Source organism: Dermacentor andersoni, chromosome 1, assembly GCF_023375885.2.
Source record: "Dermacentor andersoni chromosome 1, qqDerAnde1_hic_scaffold, whole genome shotgun sequence".
Taxonomy (NCBI): domain Eukaryota; kingdom Metazoa; phylum Arthropoda; class Arachnida; order Ixodida; family Ixodidae; genus Dermacentor; species Dermacentor andersoni.
Window position 1 is genome coordinate 89,032,957 of NC_092814.1, and position 26,437 is coordinate 89,059,393.

The 26,437-nt window shown below is 44.7% G+C and overlaps 1 protein-coding gene across 1 annotated transcript in view; it reads left to right on the forward strand.

The window, feature by feature from the left end:
- Nucleotides 1-1,989: 1,989 nt before the first annotated feature.
- LOC126544305 (dnaJ homolog subfamily A member 2-like) overlaps nucleotides 1,990-26,437 on the forward strand; it is a 39,300-nt gene continuing 14,852 nt past the window's right edge. The window contains exons 1-5 of the mRNA XM_050191565.3: nucleotides 1,990-2,128; nucleotides 2,526-2,585; nucleotides 2,819-2,921; nucleotides 5,165-5,291; nucleotides 9,649-9,729. Of these exons, the coding sequence (XP_050047522.1) occupies nucleotides 2,060-2,128; nucleotides 2,526-2,585; nucleotides 2,819-2,921; nucleotides 5,165-5,291; nucleotides 9,649-9,729 (440 nt within the window). The 5' untranslated portion in view covers nucleotides 1,990-2,059. The remainder of the gene's footprint in view (nucleotides 2,129-2,525; nucleotides 2,586-2,818; nucleotides 2,922-5,164; nucleotides 5,292-9,648; nucleotides 9,730-26,437) is intronic.

The window sequence follows — 26,437 nt, forward strand, 5'->3', positions numbered from 1 at the left end:
ACACTCCTGCATCTGCGCACGGGTTACGTGTGGACGGCGGCCAGACTTCATGCATGAGGGACGCATCGCCTCGCCAGCCTGCAGAAGGTGCGGTGACGCCGAGACCCCCGAGCACCTACTAGGCACCTGTCCTGCATTAGCCAAGGAGCGCGCTCAAGTCTCTGCCACCTACCGACGGTTCGGACTCCCGGCTACCTCAGACACATACCTGCTCTTCCCGGCCCATTACCACCTTCCAGCACTTGCAAGCCTGCTTGAATATATGTGTACACAAACGGGCTCCTAGACCGCCACTAGACTTCGGCCTCCCATGGGCATCTGTCTCGCTCGCCGGCCATCGCCCTTGGATGATGCTGACGTATGCTGGCTGACACCTAACTCTCCCTTTCCCCCTCTATCCCCTCATCTTTCATCCCACGGCCCCATCCCCAATACGCTGCGCCGTGCTCCCATATGGGCTGCAGAATTAAGCGTACTTTCCCTCTCCCAAATCACGAAGAAGAAGAGTCTTCCTAGGCACAACGGAGGAGGTTTCTTAACGCGTGTTGTATGCGTTTGTCCCCTATGCCAGTATTTCGGAGTGCGGTCCAGTTTCTTTACGCTCCGCCGCTGGTTGCCCGCGCGGTGTGGCAGTGGGTACGGACGCCCCATTTGGTGATCGCTGTGTCTGAAGGGGCAAGGTTCTGACTAGTGTTGTATAAGTCGCGGGTCGCTTTTTTAGTCGCGACGATAAATTGCATTTTTACAAGCACTGCTCCAGGAGGGCACATGTAACCGGCAAACGGAGGCCTCAGGAGAGCACCTGAGGCTATATTAAAGCAGGCGGCGCAGGATCTCCGGGCCACCCAAGCGATAGCGGGGGGATCAAAGCTGGAAGCAGGGCGGCCCGTGGGTTGGGGCCGCGGTGGCCAAAGCGTGCCAGGGGGCGGTCGCATAAAATCTGTCGCGGACAGCCGATCTTATACTCCCCTGGCACGCGCAGGCCTCTGCGAGCCCCAACCCACGGACCAGTCCGCGTTCTAGCTTTGATCTCCCTGTTGCCGCTTTTGTGTCCTGGAGGCGCCGCCAATAATGCGAAATAATGACTCGTTGTTTTAATTATTAAAAAGAAAACACGAATGAATAAATATAGTTGCGTCGAGCCGCCAACTTGCAATGCTAAGTTCAGCACTACCACGCCCCGCGACTTATGCCGGCACTCCTAGGGACAAGCGCATACAACACGCGCTATGAAATTCCTCCGTAGTGCCTCAAGAAGCAAAAGTCCCCACATTTCCTCTCTCGCACCCTCTTACTCGTGCATGCGCGCAAACGTCCGTCGTTTCCGCACATGTTTTCGCAAGTGCAGCGCCTCGCTGTACTTACTAGCAATGGCAAGAAGGCTTCCTCAAAGTGTACTCAAAGTAACAAAAACAAATCTCGAAGGCCTTGCTTTTGAAGACTGCCGGAAGTGCCAATAGCATAGAATTAGGAAAATTACGAAAGGTGGCGTTGGCGCAAGCCACCGCCCCGTTCCAAAGGGGACGCTCATAACATCCATCCATCCATCCATCCATCCTTTTTATTTTCATACTTATATAACTGGAAGCAATGATGTCATCGGTCTTAACCAGTGCCGCCTCTATGTAGAGGAGGCACTTTCTTGACCATAGGTGATATCCAAAGCGTCAAAAACCCAGCATCTGTGATGTCTATTCGACTCCAAGTTACTTCCGCCGCATTCAACTAGTAAAAACATTGCCTTTAAGATTGACATTTTAAATCTAGGGAGCGCCACCTTATGACGCGTACGGACGCGTGAATTTGGACATTACCTATTAGCAGTAGGATAAAACATTATTTTTGTGATGTCCTTTGTTTATATTGATAAAGTCCATACATAAATATGAATGCCTTCGTTGGTGGAGCCATAGAAACTCTATGGGTGGAGCGATGTGGACGCCATCTATATGTAAGGAGTCCGACGGCGCTGCTGTAGTCAATACCCCTTCCATGACGTCAATCGAGTGGCCGAGACAGGCCGAGGCACAGAAGCTGAGGTCTTTCATTCTTTGTAAAGATGTCTGACGGGAAGTTGTACGATGTATTAGGTGTTTCAAGAAACGCCACTGAATATGAGATCAAGAAGGTAGGTGTCTGTACTCCTGCTGCAGCGTTAAGCCAACTGGATATTTGTGCTGCTGTGTTCATGATAGGGGAAGCGGCGTCCAGAAACTTAGCCCTACTCGTGAATAAGCCTATCTATTCCTTGGAATGATATATGTTGTCTGCGACGCTTTGTTAAAGTTTGCATCGGCATTGATGTCCAGCGAAGCGTGATGTGCGCATTTCAATTGGTTGAATGCTTCGACCGACGTAGTACTTCTTTTTTTCGAGGTTTTGCGCATTATCTTGCAATCGTAGTGAACGGATAGCTTCGATTTAGTGATGCGGCATTATAGCATTCGCAGTGCTTTAGTCGCTTCAGTAGGTCGCCTTTTCGCCAGTCTGCTCTACTATTTGGCGTTGGTCGTCACACTTTGCAGGCATACAGAAGATTGGCGAAAGAGTACCATCCGGACAAGAATCCACAGGAAGGAGAAAAGGTATTGGAGACGATTTGTGTACGATGTCTTACGGGAATGGGATTTCAAAAAGATTAAGTGGAGGTTCGGTTCGCCTTGAACAATTTAGTTATAATTGCAAAAAAAAATATCTGCTGTCTGTTTTACATGTTTTAAGAACCAATCTTGCATCGCGCGTCTGTGCCACGGCTGCCAACGGCGAGTGACTATCGCCAGGAGGATATCTCCACTGAACTTGTTCTTTATATTTATAGTTCAAGGAGATCTCCTTCGCCTACGAAGTTCTGACGGACCCAAAGAAGCGAGAAATTTACAACACCTATGGTATCAATGGACTCAAGGAGGGCGTCCACGAAAGTAAGCATGAAAATATTGTTTTTCATAACAGGTATTGCTAACATAGTAAACTTTTCATGAATTGTAAAGCGATCAGCGAAAGCGCCTGCATGCAAGAAGCCACATGGTTGCTTACCTTTACTAATGTAGCCCTCACCCCTCTCTCCTTTTTTTTTTTTTTGTTCCTAAGCTTCTATAAGCACTCATTTGCATGCCTGAGGCTGTGAGAGCCGTTGAGATTAATACACCTACTTTGATTCATCTGTAGCCACTCTAGAAACTATAGCTGTTACAGTGGTCGTTTTTATTTCCTGTCTGAATTGTATGTTCCTGGTGTAGATGTTTGAAATTTGTTTGGTGTATGTGATGTGCATCCGATGGGTGTGCAACAGCAATTGTTTCACACTCATTTGTTGCTGCATGAGCTAAGGGAGACCACCTCCCTTTTACAGCATTCATCAATGCAAGTGACATAGTGCTACGCTTGACATGCATCAAGTGGCAATATGCATGCAAAGTGGCTAATATTGATTAAAGTTGTTTTTTCAAAATTATGCTATATTCTGTTTCACGCATGGCAGGTAATAATAGGAGTTCACGCGAGAAGAAGATGAGTCATATGCGAAAGAAAGGCATACGTGTGTGTCAGTAACACCTGTAATTCAATGTAACGTTAAGTCATATACTTTCATCGCAAAAATGATTGTGGAGATAGAAATACTTTACTGCTGCGAACCCGTGATTTCAGAAGGCGAGTGTCGCCACCAGCACAGGCGCTCACAGCACTTGCCCTTGTCTAGCCTCGCTCTGCAAGCAAGTTTCCTTCCCGGCATTCTCCCATACCAAAGCTGGAGGATCGCATGACACATATGTTATGGGCCCCGCCTCCTTTTTTAAGATCTCTCCTCGTTTTCTTGTTGCGCGGCGAACTTCTGCCAGTGGTCTCGTGCATGAGCTGTTGGTGTTTCTCTCGTTTTGCGGAGCGCATGATTTTGCGCGCTGTGTACGAGCACCTCTGACTAGCGGTGTAAGTCAGTGCTACATGAACACTGAGGCAGGCGCATGGGGATCACAGCATGATCGTGCACTGAAACACAGTAGAAAATGACATAGTTTCGCTCTCTGCGCTTGTGACTGCATGACGTGAAAACAAGCAGACGAAATGGAAGTACATCTCTCTTGCTATGGTACAGAGTAAAATAAAGACAGGCAGACATTTGGGTTGTATGTTTTATTATTTCTGTAAACTTATTTCATCTATTGAAGCAGCAGATTAAACAAATAACTGATGTTACCGTGAGTAATTCTTGAAGTAATGTATCACTGTGAGCGACGTCGCAGCACTGCCATGTACGTAGGCGCACTTGCGCTATTGATGTGGACTCTCCACTGGGAGCATGGCGCCCATGAGGAGAAGGCTAAATGACATTTATTTTGAAATTGAAGTTTGCTCTGTGGCGCATAGAGATGTAATACTTAGTCGACACGATCGTTAGCCCGCATATTATGCACTGCGCTTGTCAGCTCAAAATTGCGAGACCAGGTGAGGGGCGCTTTAAGTACAGTAATTCAAAATATTATAATAACCAGCAATGTCAGCAACAACTGGATATTATATAATGTTCTTGATAGAACAATAAGATGAGTACCAATGATTTGAAGCATAATTGCGTAGTATTTTATTGATGCGACTTTGTTATCCTGGTGCTGCTTTTTGAAAGCGGTGTCCTTGCGAGTACTCTGCATGTGAGCGGTTGGCAGAGCTCTCAATGACAGGTTTTATCATCCTGGCAATTGCCTTGAATATGCCACAACTCAAGCTACAGCCACTTCTGTGGGCTTTGCTTTGGTCGCCTTTCCCCCTTTGTTGAAAATGGAATGTTTCCTAAATGTTCCAATAATACCAATACTCTGCACTGTGCCTTTCTGTCTATTGGAACCCCCCCTTCCTAACGGCACACTTTATGTTCAGATTCAAGTAACCCGATTCACCGCAAAGCATTAGTCATCGCATCCTTAATCAACAGGTGTGAGAGTTGATGAAATTGGTGGATGTTCCTCGGGAAACCAGAACCTGTGTTCACTTTAGAGAAATTTTGTCTCCAGCTCCTCGCGGATTCCATGGCCACACTCCAGTGCGTGAGCTAAAATCTTTTGGACATTAGCAGGAAACATGCATTATTGCTCTCTTCATGTTTTTTTTTTTTTTTTTTTTTTGTGAAAGTACAAGTGAAGCACATTAATGTTGTTTGCCTCTGGTGTAGGTCCTTTTGCATCAGAGGACATCTTCTCGCACATCTTTGGTGGGAGCCCTTTTGGAGGCATGTTTGGCATGGATGGGTCAGCTCGGAGGCGGCGCCAACGGGGTGAAGACACAATCCACCCTCTGAAGTAAGTCTCCCGACATGTTTAATGAAACCTGAATCTTTGTTGTGTAGCGGTCCAGCTGTTTAGCATAATTTCCTGATGAACAAGTCTGTGACTCGTGTTATAACCATTGATCTACGATTCAGTATCTGTAATTTAACCAAGTGCAAAAAAAAGAAAGAAATACGCAGTTTTTTTTTCCTGAATGCTCTTTTAACCAAAAACGGCCAGTGAAAGGAAATTTATTGGAGAGCCACGACTGCGATGGGTGTGCACCGGTGGCCTGTGTGCACTGTGATTCAGGAGCCTGTCTAGGTAAAGTTAGTTGAGGGGCTGCCTGCTGACAAAAAATTAAGGGCCTGCGAATAATCGAATATCCCCAAATCGAATCTAATAGTGAACGTTAAAATTATTCGATTCTCGAATGGGATATCTACTGTTCGATTTCTCAAATATTCTATGTAATCGGTGCGGGGAGACCCACGCAGGTGCCGCGTGCGCCGCACAGCCCCTCGTGTCCGATGCTGCCCAAGCGGGCGGTTCACTTCGTTTGCGGCACAAAAGGAGTGCCGAGCGCGCCGCGGACGGGCCGCCCCGGCTGACGCGGTAGCGAATTTCGTCAGTGCGAGCGCTCCCCGACGTCGGCCGCGTCCGCCTCTGTCGGTACAAGGTTCCGCCAGGTCGACAGGACCGATCGGAATGATAACGAGATGAGGACAGAAGGAACAGCAACAAAAGCAGCGCATATGTAGTGAAGTGCGAAGATATATCCGATTAGCCGCCGATAAGCACGCAGGTCGTGTTGGATATGCGGCGACGAACTTCACGTCGCTTTCCAGCCGTTTATCAAACCTCCGCACGCGTAATCTCGGGATCACTGGTGAGCCACCCGTACGAATGCTATCGGCAAGCATTCCGCAATGGCTTGCGGCCCGTTACCACCAGCGGCAAGTTTTCGTCACGGCCGCATGGCATAGGCCTAATCGGCGCTGCTTCATCAGGCGTTGGCGACTAAAGTTGCGGTTTGGTGCTGAATCGACGCAGCTCTATTCGCAGCAGCTGCGCGACGCTAGGAAAGCCGACCAATTGCCTCGCAAACGTAAACGAGAGACGGCGGATGAACGGGGAGGGAGGGGAGGAGTGGGGCGGGAACTTGCCGTGACTCTCCAGATTCTTTGGCAGGTTGCAAATCACGCCGAACCTCACAATGAAACGGCGCAGAGGGTGCCTGCTCTTAACCGTCGGCGCCGGCTACACGCGAAGTGGTGATTGAGTCACGTGATGCACGGTCCTTTCGTCTGTTGCGCAGATAGGCCTTACGATAACCCAACAGCTCTAAAGTTCGTTTAGCACTTCTGTATTTTTGGAGAAAACCTAAAGCAAAATGTTTGGAGGCATTAAACAAAAGATCGCCGCATCACACAGGACCATTGTTATACTGAGAACCTCACTGGTATTCAGTGCAGCAGAACGTCACTAATTCATTAATTTCAAAGAAACAAAAAAAGCACTTGAACATTTATGCATGAACATTTATTTAAACATATGGCAGGTCCATAAGGAGAACCCTTCTGCAAACTTGTGCACTGTGAGGCTTCAGACTGCCTTCACAGTGGTTAGGATACATACAGAACTGTGCATCATACACACATACCTTGCCGTCGTCACATGTGCTAGGTATGGTTCAGTATGCATTAGCAGGAATGTACATGCAATAGTCAGTGCCAGTCAGTCCCGGACCAGGACGAATTTTTCTTCAACTGCGAAGCTTTTGTTTCAAGGGACCCGCATGGGTTTCCTTTGCAGCACTTAGCTATGTTTGGGTGGATGTCACATGTTCCCTTTATTAATTTTGTTATACTGTTGTTAAACTTCACTTTTGTAATCAATGGTTCAGATTTGTATTAATAAGCACTTAAATTATTGCCTGCATTGTTTTTCATAAAGGATTCCACTGTTTAAAAATGTGCCTATGTTATGTTAGGATTTGATGTATTAGTGTGGCATGGCAGAGGTTAATATTCGCTAAAGTAGGTGGCGGTGCTGCAGGGATGTTTGAATCCGAAAAATTGATTGGCTGCTGTAAACTATGCTGTAAACAAATTCTTCATATTTAAATTGACCTGGCTATGGATTGTCAATGGAAATGTGACTTGCACATTCAAACTCAAGCTGTTGACTGTACATGTTCAAATTTATATTTGTTCATTCCGAATGCTAAAATTAAAGCAAATGCCGAATAGCATAATATTCTATTGTGTGTTCGTATGCATCAGATATTTGTCGAAATTTAATAAGAATGCATTAAGCAGTTGTTTACTGTGCAGTATTTCTTCTACTAAATCCTCGTGATAGGTTAGGGGAGATGCTGCTCAGACAAGTTTTTGATATATTTATCCTAGTGCAATGAAACTTTGGCTATTTATAAATAGTTTTTTTATGCTGATTTGAAATATATAATTAGTCTTCTTGCAAGTTGCACGCTTTTTGTTCTGCCCCATGACAAAGTGTAAAACGCAGGCCTCTTGCTCCCCCATTTTTCCATCATTAAACTTCCATGGACCACTGATCGTTCATATTCCTCCAATTGAACTGTAGAGTGTGAGAAACTAAATTGGAAGTGCCTATAAAATATTTAATACATGAAAAATTCGAACCTGGGAAGTCCACAATACCCAAACCCCAGTAAGCGTTTACTTGGAATTTTTTTAACACATATAAATAATATTGAGGGTTAAATGAGATAACGGCACTTCTCACACCTTAGAGGAAACATGGGCAAAATTTTTTGCAGGTCGGAGCACCAGAGCCGCTATCTTTACGTACATGTTCGAAAAGCAGACGTTCGATTTCGCCTCACGCGATTGGACTAGATTGGCCTAGGCCGCGATATCGGCGATCGGCGCAGCCTGGACAATCGCGTGGGGTGATACCGAACGTCGGCTTTTCGTACGGGCACAAGGTAGCGGCCTAGAAGTACCAAAAACAAAATGGGGAAACCCGGAAAGTTGCCGCGAATTGCGTTTTGAGAAAAAAAAAATTTTCAAGTTAAATATTGAAAGCCGCAGCACTTGAAAAATGTGGCAGACACATGCTTCCTTTTATTTACAATAGCCAGTAACCTTAGTTCGAACTTGCACATCTCTCATCTCTGCGGCTCAGCTTTTAAAAAGCTTTGCTACCTCAGGCATAAATTAAGACACGCTCCTTCTGAAACCCGTCTTATTGCCTACACCTCACTTGTCCGTCCTAAACTCGAGTATGCAGCTATTGCATGGGATCCCTATACTAAAGCTAAGATCGATGCGCTAGAAATGATACAACGTAAAGCAGTAAGGTTCATCTTCTCTAAATATCGCTCAAATGATTCTCCAGTTCAGTTAATGGCTGAACACAATATTCAGTCTTTGCAACTAAGAAGAAAAATTCACAGGCTTAAATTTCTCTTCTTAAAGAGTAACAATAAACTCTCTTTCTCCCGAACCTTATATAACACCCCTTACTGGCCTGCCGAACAAGACATTGCCACGCTGCCTCATTAACGCCTTATAATGGTAGAACCAATGTCTTTATGTATTCCTTTCTTCCTCGCACAGTAACGGAATGGGACAGCCTACCTTATAGCAAACTCGTCAGCACTGAATAAATAGCGTCTATTACTATCTAAAATTAGTGCTTGTTGTTACGAAATATTGTTTCAATTTGTATCGTTGTGCAATATTGATTAACGCGTAATAATTTTGAATTGTACACTCCTCTTTTTCTCTATTACATTTGCAGTGCTTATTACAATGAAACAGTGTTTGAATTTGTATTTGCCACTCTTTATGCATTATCTAGGTGCTTTACTCATCATGCATTCCTACTTTCTATTACATTTTTCTGGAGCTTTTTCTACTGCTTCGTCAATCTATTGTGTTTTCTTTTTTGTATGTACCTTTCCCCTCCTGCCTGGGCCTTCTAAGGCCTGCAGTATTCCCAAATAAATAAATAAATAAAATAAAACTTCTTGTGCCGCAGCAGCCTGGGCAACCATGGTTATTGGGAGAATGAGGATTGGCCAAGCTCCTCATGCGATCCACAATGGCAAGCGGCTGTGCTATGGTGGCTAGAATAGCTGTGCATTGTTAACCGCAAGACGCTAGAAGATGGCACACTTTTGGGCCTTTAACAACCTTCTTGTGCTTTTTCTCATTTCCAGATCTGTCTTGGCTTTAATTTTTATTTTCATAACTGTAGAGATACTAAACTTAATAAATCAAGTGGAAACAAAAAATCGATAATTTTTGAAAAAAAGCTTGTTCGAGTAGCATCTCCCTTTAAAGAAAATGTACTGATGTGAGAGAAAGTGCTTTACGTGAGGCCTGAAAATTTTTTGCAGGGTGTCTCTAGAAGATTTTTACAATGGCAAAACCGTGAAACTGCAAATAGACCACACTGTTATTTGCAAGACCTGTGATGGGTACGTCACTTTTATTTTTTACTGATCCATGGCATGCCTTGTCCATAGTATATGCAGTAGTGTTGGTTTTTGACACTTTGGGTGGTAGTATCAGTTCTCTGAGCAGGTTTAGTAACTTAGTGATAAGTCCTACACACTTCTTGAAACATGCTTTGTTTGTTAGGCTTCAGTGTTATTTCTAAATATTTTTAAGGCAAAAGCCTTAAGGGGAAGATTTTGCTCGTGGGCTTCTATCTAAAATATATACATGGGAAAGAAATAGTTTTTCTCGGCAAACACTGCAGCAAATTTGATGAGGTTGGTTGCATTTAAACGAAAAACTAAATTCTAGTGACTATTTGTAGCTAATTTTTTATTTAGGTCGTCAATACAACATTTCAAGTACGTCATGGCACAATACTTTCACACACATTTACACAAGAGAATGGTGTTCCACAAGGTTGCATTTTGAGCATGACACTCTTCGTAGTCAAAGTGAACTCTGTTAATAAGATCATGCCATCATCTGTTATGCACTCAATATATGTCGACGATTTGCAAGTGGCTTGCTGCACCTCAAGCTTACCCACCTGTGAAAGACAACTACAAATAATGATAAATAAGCTTACAATGGGCCGACGAAAATCGTTCCCGATTTTCAACACACAAAATGTGTTACAGTTCTCTTTTCCCAGAAGCAAGGGTTACACTGCAGTCCAGTTCTCACATTGGATGGTACAACGCTGCCGGTAAAAAGACTACAAATTTTAAGCACAACTTTTGACACAAAACTGAACTTCCTGGCCCACATTAACACAACTAAAATTAAAGCAAATAAAGCACTAAATACCATCAAGGTTTTATAGCACAAGCACTGGGGATCTGACTGAACATGTCTACTACGTATATACCAGTCCCTTGTACGTAGCATCCTCGACTACGGTAGTGTAGTTTATGGTGCAGCTAGGCAGTCCTACATTAAGGGCGGAGGCTACCCTGGAGACCAAACTTTCTTATTTTTTAAAATATCCGGATGAAACCTTCAGGGTACGTTCACACCACCAAACAATTAGGAACTGCAAGGTTTCGTGAAGATGTGTTTATTTGTTCCAGAGTTATTGAGGTCTAACTAGGTGGTTCATGTTCATGAGGAAGAGCCTGGAGAAATCCCAGGACATCGCAGGAAGCTGAAATTCACTGTGATGATCCCTTGATAGATATCCCAGGAGGCTACAAGGCCCTTTTCTTTAATTTCCCCTCCAAAAAATTTTAACACACCTTAGAATTTTATGTAGCCAGTAATGACCACATTCATCAAAAATTAATTGCCTATTATAAATTAACTGCACCAGCTTGCAAAAAAAGAAGCTTGTTACACCCTGACAAAGTCATTCAGGAACAGAATAAAAAAACTGCACACAAATCTGAAGAGCGGTTCTTGAAATATCGCCTTCCCCAGCACCACTACTAGCGGTAAAATCCATTCTGAGAAAACAGGCCTTAAAGGGCCCCCGAGACGGTTCGGACAAATTTTGTAGATGCTTAGGGTACATCTAAAGCTAACACAATTTGTGTGAAATGTTACATTAAGAGAGCTACGGACAATTGTACAAGTTACCCTCCTCCATAGTCATGCATTTTCTCCTCAAATTGTCCGCCGAGTGATTGGGGCTAAGCTCTGCCGTCACTGGCTCTGGGTTGTGATGGCACGTCGTGTCGTTGACTTCCGGTTCTTTAGGAGCGAGTGTGCGAAGGAAGCCTCTCCAAACTCTCCACCAGCTGCTTGGCAGTCGACCCCAAGCGAGAGCTATCTAAGCAGCGTGCGTTGCGAGCATTCTGTCGCACCGCCGAACATGTCTGGTATTCCGGTAACCACAGGCTAGCTGGTCGTTTCGACGGAACGGTGGAGGCATAAACTAAAGCTGATGAAGAAACCTTAGCGTAGACGTACGTGAGCTGCCTGATCAGTCTCCACGGCCCAGCCACCCGTTGGCACAGAGCTTAACCAGCCAAACATAAAGCTAATATTACTCTAACCAAGTGTAAAACATTTTAAACATTTAGAAAAACAATGTGCTAACGATTACACTCCTGCGAAAAATTTACACCAGCAGCAAAGAATACATTTTGTTATTGCTACTGTGTGTGGTTGAGCTCTGTGCCACCAGGTGGCTGCACCGTGCAGACCATTGACATTTGCGCTTATGCTCATCCTGTGAAGCGACATGCCAGGGGACACGGCCAGGCCCCGTCCCCTTGCGCTTGCATTTACCCTAATACCGGACTCTCGAAACGCTATTGCATTAGTAATCTTCCGGTATAAAGTGATGGCCGCAAACGCGCAAATCCTGGCGCCGATCGGATAGTGGCAGTCCGATGCGCTGCAGCCAGTGCGCTCGTTTACTGGCTTGCGGAAGGACACCACATCGCAGCTTGACATATCGCCAATCGCTACGTTTGCAGTCCACAACGCAACAAAGTCTAATCATAGCGCTCGCGAAAAGACAGACAGACACTGACTGCGGAGCTCTCGTCAAAGATGGAGCATGTTGTAACACAAGCAGACAATACTTGCTGTGTGCCGGAAGTGCTTAATAGTGAAAAATTGTTCTTGTGCATTCTCTTTCTGTTACTTTATTTTTATAGAAACAAATTAACTAACATTCCAACTATTACGAACATCATTTGTTCACCATAAAGCTGGAAAAATTGTCGATGACGCGCCCTGGGCAGCCAATCGGATAGCTCGCCCTACTAATAGGGTGATTTACGTCATATGGGTAAGAGCGGCTGAAAATTCCGCCGAGCAGTACTGCGGTCGGCAGCGATGTACATTTTTAAAACCTTATAATAAATTACGCGCTTTACGCGGAGCACTTAGATGCGTCAATTAATTATCAGAAGGACCTACTCTAATGACTCGGTACGTTTGTAGAAAATCGTCAAAATGGTTTCAGGGTCCCTTTAAGAGGAAGCTTTAACTCCGGTGCTCCTATCTAAATACATGTAAAAGGAGAATTTGGTTTTCTCGGCAACCACTGCACCAAACTTGATAAGGTTTGTTGCATTGAAAATAACTTAAAATTTAGTGACTGTTGGTTTCGAATTTTTGATTTAGGTCGTTAATTTTTCACTAACAAGTGGCGAAAATTGCTAATTTGCAGAAAACAAAACTATGAAGTTTACAACTCTGTAACTCAACAATGAAAAATGATACCACAATTCTGTGTATTGCATCTAATAGTGTACATCTAAAGCAGACAAAGCGGATACTTGAATCTCAAAAAATTTTGTAATATGACAATACAGCTTTTGGAGAACCCTTGTACACAACGTAACGAATTCATGTGAGATATAAATTGACATATCGAATTTGTTCGCTTTGAATGATCTAATGGATGCCGTTTACAGAACCGCGATATCTGTTTTTGAATGTGTAAACTTTGTGCTTCTATTTCTTTTCAACCTTTCGAATTTTTGAAAATTCTTGTAACAATATTTAGGCCATTAATCGGAATTCCGCTTCCAGCAGTCACAAGAATTTAAGTTTCTCTCTCAAATGCAGCAAATTTAATTAAAATCGGTCCAGTGGTTATGGCAGGAAAACGTTTTTGCGTTTTACCTGTATTTGAATAGGCCGCGTCGCAGTTCTGCCCGAGCTAAAGCTTCCTCTTAAAGTTGGAACACCTGTGTTTTTATTAGAAAGCTCCTGCGGAGCTTCTTGCGGCTTCAGGCACGCTCAATGTGTCGGATTCTCGACTGGCAACAGCCAACAGCACAGTTCCGCTGCTGCAAGCGTCTACGCAGTCGGCACTCGCTGCGGAAGATCGGAAGTTCGATGCTCGTACAAGTCACATATCGCGCTTCCGCTTATCGAACCTCTGCACTGTCTTGGGCTTCGTTGCCAGCATCGCGTGCAACAAAGAACTAGCGAAAAAAAAAAGCTAAGAAAATAATCTAAGAGATAGCGCAGCTCGCAAGCAGACTTCTGTTGAGGCGGGCGGAGCAAGGGGGCAACAACGACATGAGCGCGACGGGCGCGGCAAGTTAGGAGCAGTCGCCGCCGCAATCGCAGCAGCCGATGGCAGGTGCGCTTTAGCCCGGGGGATTTGAACGCGCTGCTCCGGCCAATCGGCGCTCCGCATCGCGGGAAAACGCCAATAGCGCCTCAAACGTGCCGACGATGCCATTTTGCAAAGCGGCAAAACAAAGACAAAGAATTCACGGTCAAAACGACACCAAGATGGCGCGGGCAGGCCGCATGGGCCAGGAAGCGGGGAATGGTGCGCGCGAACTTTGACTTCATTTAGGCATTTGCGCTTGTTTTGTGGGCCGCTATGGCCTCGAATGTAGCGTTTTTTTTTTTTTTTTTTTGTACATTGCGGTTGAATTAAGTGCTGATAATTACAGAACAAGTCGTTTATGACACATAAAATCCAAAAATATTGTTTTTAAAAAATCGACTTTTTCGCAATTTTTCGGTTTTCGAGGGCCGCCCCCCCCCCCCCCCCCTTAAGCGACTTGATGCAGTCCATAATCTCTGCCTACGACTGCCGAGTGGTGTCTACAGAATATCGCCTGTACAAAGTTTATTCGTTGACTGCAATGAGCCCTCCCTACAGCACCGCAGAGCACTACTTACACTTTGTTATGTACGGAGCAAGCCAGAGAACAGGTATTCGGCTTTAACTCGGGAAGAGGACCTTAGTGTTGAAGCAATGAACGACAATCTTGTGGGCATCATTAAGGAGTGTGCAATAGAAGTCGGTAATAACTCCGTTAGACAGGATACCAGTAAGCTATCGCAGGAGACGAAAGATCTGATCAAGAAACGCCAATGTATGAAAGCCTCTAACCCTACAGCTAGAATAGAACTGGCAGAACTTTCGAAGTTAATCAACAAGCATAGGACAGCTGACATAAGGAAGTATAATATGGATAGAATTGAACATGCTCTCAGGAACGGAGGAAGCCTAAAAGCAGTGAAGAATAAACTAGGAATTGGCAAGAATCAGATGTATGCGTTAAGAGACAAGGCCGGCAATATCATTACTAATATGGATGAGATAGTTCAAGTGGCTGAGGAGTTCTACAGAGATTTATACAGTACCAGTAGCACCCACGACGATAATGTGAGGGAGAATAGTCTAGAGGAATTCGAAATCGCAGAAGTAACGCCGGAAGAAGTAAAGAATGCCTTGGGAGCTATGCAAAAGGGGGAAGGCAGCTGGGGAGGATAAGGTAACGGGAGATTTGTTGAAGGATGGTGGACAGATTGTTCTAGAGAAACTGGCCACCCTGTATATGCAATGCCTCGTGACCTCGAGCGTACCGGAATCTTGGAAGAACGCTAACATAATCCTAATCCATAAGAAAGGGGACGCCAAAGACTTGAAAAATTATAGACCGATCAGCTTACTGTCAGTTGCCTACAAACTATTTACTAAAGTAAACGCAAATAGAATCAGGAACACCTTAGACTTCTGTCAAGCGAAGAACCAGGCGGGATTCCGTAAAGGCTACTCAACAATAGACCATATTCACACTATCGATCAGGTGATAGAGAAATGTGCGGAATATAACCAACCCTTATATATAGCTTGCATTGATTACGAGAAAGCGTTTGATTCTGTCCAAACCTCAGCAGTCATGGAGGCATTACGGAATCAGGGTGTAGACGAGCTGTATGTAAAAATACTGAAAGATATCTATAGCGGCTCCACAGCCATCGTAGTCCTCCATAAAGAAAGCAACAAAATCCCAATAAAGAAAGGCATCAGGCAGAGAGATACAATCTCTCCAATGCTATTCACAGCGTGTTTACAGGAGGTATTCAGAGACCTGGATTGGGAGGAATTGGGGATAAAAGTTAATGGAGAATACCTTAGTAACTTGCGATTCGCTGATGATATTGCCTTGCTTAGTAACTCAGGGGACCAATTGCAATGCACGCTCACTGACCTGGAGAGGCAATGCGGAAGAGTGGGTCTAAAAATTAATCTGCAGAAAACTAAAGTAATGTGTAACAGTCTCGGAAGAGAACAGCAGTTTACGATAGGTAGCGAGGCACTGGAAGTGTTAAGGGAGTATATCTACTTAGGGCAGGTAGTGACCGCAGATCCGGATCATGAGACGGAAATAATCGGAAGATTAAGAATGGGCTGGGGTGCGTTTGGCAGGCATTCTCAGATCATGAACAGCAGGTTGCCATTATCCCTCAAGAGAAAAGTGTATAATAGCTGTGTCTTACCAGTACTCACGGACGGGGCAGAAACCTGGAGGCTTACGAAAAGGGTTCTACTTAAATTGAGGACAACGCAACGAGCTATGGAAAGAAGAATGATGGGTGTAACGTTAAGGGATAAGAAAAGGGCAGATTGGGTGAGGGAACAAACGCGAGTTAATGACATCTTAGTTGAAATCAAGAAAAAGAAATGGGCGTGGGCAGGACATGTAATGAGGAGGGAAGATAACCGATGGTCATTAAGGGTTACGGACTAGATTCCAAGGGAAGGGAAGCGTAGCAGGGGGCGGCAGAAAGTTAGGTGGGCGGATGAGATTAAGAAGTTTGCAGGGACGACATGACCACAATTAGTACATGACCGGGGTTGTTGGAGAAGTGTGGGAGCGGCCTTTGCCCTGCAGTGGGCGTAACCAGGCTGATGATGATGATGTACTGAGAATTCGGTCATCTCCACAACATATATGCCTCATGCACCACCTATAGAGGCGCCACTGATAGCCACCTAGTGGGCGCTTCCAACAGTACGCGCGGGTGCAGTCCCAGACGACAACCCTTTGCAGCAAGGGTGGCTGAAGTTCGCGGCTTCTATTTCTCCTTTGTTCGGGTGCCAGGCTGCTCCTGCGGTGATAGCTGTAGGGAAGACACTGACCTCTGTGGGAGCGGTTATGAACACTATGTTACTGGTGTTTGGGACAACATGGTCCACATACATGCCAGGTGTGTCCCACAGACAAACTCCATTAACCCCATTTACATGAATTAGAGCTCATGTTAACTAGCCGATAAATTTTGTTGAGTGATGCGATATCTCGACCGTTTTTTTTTTTTTTTTAAATTCTACCCTTGCCGTAAGGCTGCTTCTGTACCTCAATAATAAGCGGCCGTCGTTAGTGCAGACTTATATAAAACAAATCCGCACGGTGCGATGTCTGCATATGCTGTTGTGATTCTTCTGCCGATGAATACATGTCACATCGCTGAATAAGTGCAGTCGAAGTCGGCTCAAGAAGAGTAATTGCAAATTTATCGATGGAAACACGTACGCTAGCCAACGAAGTCACCGAACGCACGGGTTAATAAAAGCGCGTTAGTGCTGTACCACCGATGCAATTCTGCTGCATACGCTGATGAACTGCCGTTCCCACTGCAGTTCTTGCAATTTTAAATTCTCCAAGGCAGCTGCTTGGAAACGTACAAAGCTAAAGTCTGACTAACTTTTCAGTACTTTTTTTTATATTACTAAAGAGAGGTGCTACATGATATATTTAAAGGAAGAGCAGCGCCAGTCAAAGTAGATGAGCGCTGGCGGCAAGGCCGGGTTTAGTCCTCTGCAGCATTTAGTATAATAAGAAAGAATTCAGTTTAGTAGAAAATTCACATGCAAGAAGGGACTACGTTGTGAAACAAACAAATCACTCGGCGTGTTAAGTCTTCTCAGGCAGCATCGAGGTGTGATGACTTTCCAAACGTGACGCGAACTTTTCAGCGAGACATGGAACAAAAATACCATATGCAGCAACTATTAGCAATTCTCGCCCTGAACTACCTATCTTCTAAACACATTTCCCCAAAAAACACAATATCTAAGATGCCCTCGGGCAAAAAGAATAAAGGTGTTAAAGAAGCACTTCCTTGGTATTATTCCGATAAGACACAGCGTGATTTATACCCTTTACAAACGAGGCAGGGTGAAAACCTCACAGCTCAAAAGAACCAAGAGTTATGCATGGAGCAACTAGCAACAGTTCAACATGTGCGAAGGCACGCATAAAATAGATGTAAAAACATGAATTGCGCGACAGCTGGTGCGAGGACCTACCGGGCCACATAAAACCAACAATTTCAGTTCTTGCAAACTTCAGTAGCTTTAACATACAACACAATGCGCTCGTGCAGTCATGCTGCCTAGCTAGCGCAACGCGGTAAAGAAGCGGAAAACAATATAAGCGGCAAACGGCATTCCGAACTTTAACGAAATGCCTTTAAAGCGCATGCTGCACTGCAGACGAACTTCGTCGCTTACGCGTCTTACTATGATCGAGTGGAAAAAAAAAAACACCGACAAGACAAAGGAAAAGATGAGAACAAGAAATTTCCCGCCGAAGCGACGATCCATTTTTGCTACCATTGCTCCTGCTGATGAGGCTTTGCAGGGAATGATTAGAACCGTATCGCTGGCACGTTTTCGCCGGTATTTGAGCACCCCACCCTACAACAATTCTTCTTCGACATTCCTTGAAGCTTTGGCCACCTCACAGATGCGAATGGTGTTGCATATTTTGCTCTGAAAACGTGAATAAGACAGAGAAGTACTATCAACGACACAACAAACTACGGCGCGTGCCTGGCTCCTCTCCTGCGTGTTTTGCGCAAGGCCGCCACCAGTGGCGCGTCCATCGGAGTGCACTACGCATATGTGCTACAGCGTGTTAACACAGTGCAAATCACGGGTACACTACACAAATAAACCAAGAATGATTCAACCACTTATGACATGAAGAATACTGTCAGACTTATGATGTTCGTCATGAAGTCCTGCAGTTTGCTGGAAGGTCACCGAGATTGCCCCCCGTGGTGCAATTTGACACAGGTACGTGACTGGACACTAACACATCCAAAGAAAAAAAGACATTCCGCAAGAACACATATAACGAGTTCCGAGCTGTTCAAGAAAAATACAAATACTACACAATTTTACACTGATGGCTCTAAAACACAAGAATACCTAGGTGTCGGGATCATAACGATAAATTGGAAAATTAGCATGCAGATAAATAATTTTTCTTCAGTCTTTACCGCTGAAGTTTATGCAATATGAATGGCAGTTAAGAAAATTACAACCGACAAGCAGAAGAATGCTATTTACACCGATTCATTAAGTGCCCTGAGAGCCCTAAACTGAAACTCCGCATTTGAGCACCTGCTTGGCGATATCTTATACCCGTGTCACACGGGCGTTTGGAAGGCCTTCCAACCGATAGTCAGTTGACTCAAAGGTCAAGTTCGAGCTGCTACACGGGCGGTTTCGAAGGCCGCCGAGTCAATAGTCTATCGACTCAACGGAGCACCCTACAACTCTATCGAAATCTCAATGGCCTTTGAGCAACGGAAGCGGAAACAGCGCGAACATGCCCGCGCGTTCACAATGTGCTCGTACTCACGGTTAGAAAGAACAAATGAAACCAAATGCTCTAAAAATACTATATATGAGTGTTATTCATTATTCAATAAAGTGTTTTTGCCACTTGACATGTGCGAACACACACCAAAACGGCAGCCGCATCGAGAGGCACAAACGTTGCCGCAGTTTTGCTACTCAACAACTTAAAAACTAAACATATATGTATGGCAATGTATAAACAAATTTTTTTAATGTAAAAACAAACATAAAAGAAATTATAGTGTTTTTAAATGGTTTTAATGTTGTTTAACTTTTCGTGATATGAAAACGAAAATAAAGATCCGCAGCGCCACACAATTTTGCGAGAAACGCCTGAACCACTCAACGGCCTTTCAAAAGTGCCGTGTAGCAGCGCGACAACTGCTTTGAGTCGATAGAGTTGTGGCGTTTCAAAGGCCGTTGACTGGAAGGCCTTCCAAATGTGCCCGTGTGACACAGGTATTAAACATGCTCTTTAATAAGAAATATGGAGGAACCATACGATTCGGTTGGGTCCCAAGCCATGTTGGGATACCAGGGAATGAAGCAGCAGATAGAAGTGCATGCATGGCAGCGCACAGAAGCATAACTCTCACAACACTTCCACATAGAGGCAGTATCCGAGTGATTCATAAGGCCCTAGCATCAATATGGCAACAAGAATGGAACTCTTGCATAAATAACAAGCTACATATGACTAAACCACTGCTTGGCGAGTGGAAATCATGCAGTCACCAAGAACGGTTCTATGAGGCGATTTTATTTCGACTTCGAATTGGACGCACGCATCTAACACAATTTTCTATTTCGAAAAGAAAACCCACCCACTTGCGAGAAATGCCATGAATCGCTTACAGTAAACCACATCATTATGTCATGTCCACTCACTGAAGCACACAGGCGGAAACATTTCAACAATTTGTATCACTTGCACATACCTTTACACTCTGCCTTAATATTGGACGATGAGCCGCTAGTGGCATTCACTAACTTGTTCAAGTTGGTAGATGAAACTGGGTATTTACATAGACTTTAAGGCAACGCAGCTATTGCTGCCTTAACGTCGGATCTTGGTTTGTGACTGGCACAGCATGGCCTTAGTCGCTTTTGCGCCATTAAACTCAAATTAACTAACTTAATTGTTAAAAATTGTTGAAATTGCTAATTTTCAGAAAACGAAACTATGAAGTTCATAACTTGTAACTTGGCAATGAGAAACATCACACTTTTGTAAACTATCTATTCGTACTTCTGAAGCGGAGAAAATTTGGGCATTATATATGGCTATGAAATAGACCACTTCACTGAAACCTCGTTAAACTGTAGTCGGCCGGAGCTCCGAAGAAAGTATGTTCTAAATGGTAGTACTGCTTAACCGAAATAGTGAGATTATCCACTTGGGTGTGAAAAACAGAACTACGAGAGAGTGCGATGAAAGGATAGAGAACATGCAGTATTCATTCACTTCACACGGCAAAAGTATTATTTTCATTTGATGCCGCGGCGGGCTAGCAGCGACGGCGGCGGCCTCAAACTTGCTCAAGCTACAAGCCAGCTTTTCCGCAAGCCCCCTCTTCTCTGCAAACACCCACGTGAGGCTAACGTAACGTGGAGCATCTGCCACTGTCACGCTTGAATTGCCTGTGCTGTCGCTTTCCGTGTCGTCCTCATAACTCGTTTGTTAGGCAACACTTCGGCAATAACAGAGGTAGCGATGGCGAAGAGTCGAACCTCGTAGCCGATGTATTTTCACGGTCGCAGCAGCATTGACAACCAACTTCTCCTTCATATTCCAAATGCCACACACCGTAGTCAACAGTAGATCCCTCTCGCGTGCCAGCACAGACTTCTTTGTGTCGCGTTCGACAGCACGAACAATGTCCAATTTTTCTTCTATGCTGAGCACCCGGTTTTTGTCCTAGCCTGCATGACTCCAAAACATGGGCCACAGCGCTCCTACTCTTGCATGGCGCCAAAATGATGTTGGTGTGGCTTCACCCTTCCAAGCGCCCTCAGCGTTTGCGCTTGGAGGCCGTTCCAATCTCTGAGGCTTGTTTTGCGACGAAAAGGGGAAACACTTGTGTGTGAACCGATATGTACGCAATAAGCGGGTACGGTTTACATGGGTACAAAACGCATGATGTTCAATGGCCGCTGAGTCGGGTATCTGACTTTACTATTTTTGAAACGGAACTACTGTTTAAGCGGGTACGGTTTAACGAGTTTTTACCATAATATGCGAGTAGGACTTTTGCAAAACCCTTACAAACAATGTAACAGATTCACGTAAAATATAAATCAATAATTCAAATCTGTCTATGGATGCTCTAATGGATTAAGTTTACAGAACTGCGATATCTGTTCTTAGTGCAGAGCTACAAATGTGTAAGCTTTATGTTTCCATTTTTTCTTTTTCAAACTTACCAATTTTTAAAAGCTCGGTCTTAAAGATATGTGCTCGAAATGAAAATTTCACTTGCAACAGTTACTAGAATTTAACATTATCAATTTCATTAAAGTTTGTTAAAAACAAATTTTATTAAAAATAAGCCAGGGGTTATGTAAGAGAAGTATTTCTGCATTTTACATGTATTTGAATAGGCGGCATCAGAGTTGGGCCCGAGCTAAAGCTTCTCTTAAGTGGTTCGTTGCAATGGCTCATACCCAAAAAATGCGGCGGCTAGCCTAGTGGTAAAAAAATATAATCAGCAATGACTACCGTAAGAACCTGCTTATAATACAAACCCGCATATAGTACGAGGTGAAATTTTTGGGACGCGAAATGGGAAAAAAAGAGCTTTATCTGCGTATAATACGAGTTAGGAAAACTCGAGGAAAACATTTATTTAAATTGCACTCCGTACTCCAATCACTGTCTTCCTCAGCTGCGCCCTCTTCGGATAGTTCTTCGTCGGATGTATCTTCCCAGAGGTACTCATCCTCTGTGCCATCAAGCGTGTTCGAGATGCCGCACTTGAATGTGCGATGCACAAGGTCGTCTGGTATGCTGGCCCATGCGTCCACAATCCACTTGCATAGCGTGGCTGGCGAAGCCCGTGTTAGCCGCTCGCTCGCAGGCTCACCTAACCGCATCCAATCTGTGTAACACCGCTTGACTGCATTCTTGAACGGCTTGTTCACGCAAACATCTAAAGGCTGCAGCTGAGACGTCATCCCACCCGGGATAACGATGAGTTCAGTGTCTGATTCATGCAACAGCCTCTTCAATGAGTTGGCCAAATGGCAACAACATGCGTCGAGCAACAAGGATGGACAGGAACGACAACAGCGCGCCGGGCCGCCTACACCAGATGGACTTTATCCAGTCGAGCACAAGATTCTTGTTCATCCAGCCTTTCTCATGGCATCTCAGGACCACATTTTTTTGGCAGCTCCTCACCTTTAGGCACTGTCTTGCCCTTGAAGACGACATAGGGTGGAAGCTTGCGTCCGTCTGCCGTGCACAACAAGATGACGGTAATTCGCATTTCTCATTGCCAGTGGACTGAACATGAACTTGTTTAGAGCCCTTTTCGTGCACGGTGAGGGGCGATGGCATGTCCAGATAAACCGGCGTTTGGTCAGCATTGCCGATTTGCCCTACCTGGAAGTTCTTGGACTTGGGCAGCGAAGTAATGTGGCGCTGGAAAGCCACAAGCAGCTCTTCGAACGATTTGGGCAGCTTTTGCGAAATCGAAGTTCGGCGGTGTAAGGAAAAAAACCAGCATGGCACATGTAGCGATAAATCCAGTGCTTGCTCGATTTGAAGGCAGAGCTCGGTAACCCTTTTTCTCTTGCAAGCCCCTTAGCTTTTGCCTGCATAAGCTCCACGCTCACAGCTAGATGCGCGGCTCGCTGTTGCCGTACGAACTCCATCAGGGCGAGTTCGATTTCCGGGAATGTCCCACTCTTTGAGCCGCGAGAGCTTCTTCGCGTTACGCTGCACACAAAAAGGGCTTCCTTCTGTCGACGCCATCTGCGAATGCTTCCCTCATTGATGCCAAACTGCCTCCCGGCCGCACTGTTGCCGATGTCCTGTGCGGCTAAAATAACCTTTCTCTTGAAAGCAGCCGAGTACTGTTTTTGTGGTCCGGACATCTTGGTCCTTCAATGCGGAATAAAAAAGATGCACTTCGCGAAGCGTGGTTTGCACGTGTGTTGCCAAGGTGCGCATTCAACAATAAACGATGCTGTAGTCACACAGCAATAATGAAACTAAGCCAGAGCCTTGCAGCAGTAAGGAAGCCAAGCCGTAGCCATGCAGTAATAATGAAGTCAAGCCATAGCCACACAGCAATAACGAAACCAAAGCTTCTAGCCCAAATTTCTGACATTTTCATTCGGATCCGCATATAGTATGAGGCGAAAATTTGGGACGATAATAGGAAAAAAAACCTTGTGTTATACGCGTGTTTTTGTGGTAATGCCCTTCAAGCAAGCAAAGATGCAATGGTTCATACCACCGGAGGCTACGAGTGCTCGGCAGAGGGAAGCGAACAGTGCATACATTCATTGAAGTCATCCATACAACACGCAGAACAGCATACATTTCAATAAAGAAGCAGCTCAAAACAAGCATCCGAACCATCAATAAAACATAGCATTCCCCCCTCTGAAGTACGCTACAGCAGAGGATGCTCGCCAAGCAAGAAACGAGGGGAATCGACTGTGAGTGCTGCTTTCCCCTGCTGAGAGGATGCAACGTAAAGTTGGAAATGTTGGAAACCAGCTATACGAGCATGCGAAGCTGCAGCTAAGCATAGAAAACGAGCCGAAGAAGCCGAACTGCGAAAGCAGCAACTCGACGATGCGAAACATGAACATAGAGAGGAGGCCAAAGCTTGCAGACGATGACTTTACTTCACACACTGTGTCTCACACTGCAAAAAGTCTGACCCTCCGATTGTATAACATGCTGCAGAACTTTTTTTTTTCTTTCCCAGAAAGTGAACTTTTTAAAAATGGAGAAGTCTATTACACAATATCTTCTCATGCTTTTTACCTTGTCTGTGTTTTCACTTTATTTCAAAATCGCTTTGTTAGAGAACTTTCATGGTGGTACCATTACTAGTATTTGCTATATTCAAAACTGATTTTTGTTTTCGTTCTAGCTTCAATATTTTTTCTTTATTATATCACTTACAACAAAATAATCCATTGTGCAGTTTTGGGAAGTTGTTCCGCAATTAACTTTAGAAAACATATCTTTTGTTCATACTTGTGCTGATATTTTGCAGCTATTATATAGTATCTCTCTCTCTCTTTCTACTTTTTTCTCCTTAAGAAACTAGATAGTGGCAACAGGTGGTTTTCAGAGTTGGTAAATTGAATAGTTGTATTCAAGAGACTCGTGTGTTATCTCTCTTGATACATAAATATATCCCCTTCGGGCGCGAATTAAGAAAAAGGGTCGGGAAAATTTGAAATCCTTTTTAGACTATCTCTAATAAATAACACAAAACAAGCGATATGGTTAGAAACTTGTTTATTTAACATACAAAAATTTTTGGTGCTGTGTACAATTGTACACATGGCGCCTGAACACAGAAAAAAAGGCAACTACATAATCTTTCATATTTTGTGATTTTCATGGATTGTTATCATTTTAGAAGCATCTTAGAGAGATCTTCTGAAGCATCTCTACAAGTGAACTTGACGGCACCTTACTTTTTGTTGTGGAACTCATAGTAGCAGTCTTTCGCTGCACTCAGGCAAAGGAAAACACCACACTTCCGACAACAAATTCGAGACTTGGAGGCACAGCCAGAGTTTCGGCACCTTTGCGGAAAGTTTGCCGTCGTGTGCATTGGCCAGTGGTTGGCGCCGTCAAATCTTGTTGAGTTGGTTGGAATGGGCGTACCACTGTGCGACTGCCGAGCAAGCTTCCGATTGGAAGTGCTTGGTCTTCCCCTCCTTTGTGGTGCACTTTTGTTGCTAGCAATCAAGCTCCGCGCGATGTCAGATTGGAATGCCATCACATCCTTCACTTCTTTTCTAGGGAGTGCATCTTCGTTTGCATCGCGGATGTACTCAATCCAGCTGTTGCAAACTGCGAAGGAAATGAAGTGTGAGATGACTCTAACTGGCCACTTCTTTGTCCTTGTGTGGAGTGGATACAATGACATTAAGAAATCCAGTTTGTCGACGCCGCCCATGAATTTGTTGTACTCGGCTATTACTTGTGGGCAGGCTAGGTCCACATGTTCTTTGGCTGAATCACTCCATCGTTTGACTTTCGTTGGGTTCCCCACTCCTACAAGTGTGGAGATCATGTTAACCGGGCCATTGTCATGCCACCGCACTATGACTACGTCCTCTTCTTCAGTTATCTTGAAATCGTGACTTCCATGGCCTTCCTTCTTCAACTCCTTGTCACTTTTCAGCTCGCAGCCAAGAAGCCTGTTGGACCTGATTGTGCCAGAGGCCAGAATACCCAGCAGTTTGAGCTCTCGGTAAAGTGGAACTGACGAAAAGTAGTTGTCCATAAAACATCTGATGTTCTGCCCGCGGGGTAGGTGTTGTACTAAGCGCATTACCACCGATCCACCAAGGCCCAAGTATGAATGATCTTTGCTCACACCGGTGCCTTTACCTTGGTAGAACTCGAAGTCGTGAGCCATACCATCTGAGCTGCAGCGTACAAACACTTTGATGCCTTCAGGATTGGGCTTGTTTTTGACGAATTGTTTTGCAGGTACCCTCCCTGTAAAAGGCACCATCTGTTCATCAATACTGGCCTGTTCGAGTGGATCCAAATCAAGGCATAGACTTCTCACGGCATTTAGAATTGGAGCAACTTTCCAAAATTTGTTAGTGGTTGATTCCTTTGGAGAATTTGAGTCAGTCACGTGTAAAGCTGCTCGCAGCTTAAAGAATCGCTTGCAAGTCATTGCTTCCGCAATAGTGGGTATACGCGTGTCCTCTTGCCAGTACATACGCACTCTAGGGAACTTGAGGAGTGCCATACGTATCATAACACCGAAAAAAACTTTAATTTCTTCTGGTGTGGTGTTCAGCTCAGCTCCGTCTCTGTGCAAAGCATACATGTTAGTGTAGTGAGCCAGTTCGACAAAAATCTCATCTGTATAGTACTTGCTGAAGTACTCAAGCGGCTCCGAGGGGGTTGAGCCCCGTCTAGGAATGAAAGTGCACGCAGTATTCTGCGGTGAAAAATCCTTCCTAATCCACTTCACTGCTGTTTTCTTTCTTTTGGGTTGAGATTGCTGATTATTTTCTTTCTCGTCCTCATCACTGCTGCTAGCGCTGTGGTCTGCCGTCACAGGCTCTTCGCTTGAAGCCTAGCATGAAAAAAAAAAAATATGGCA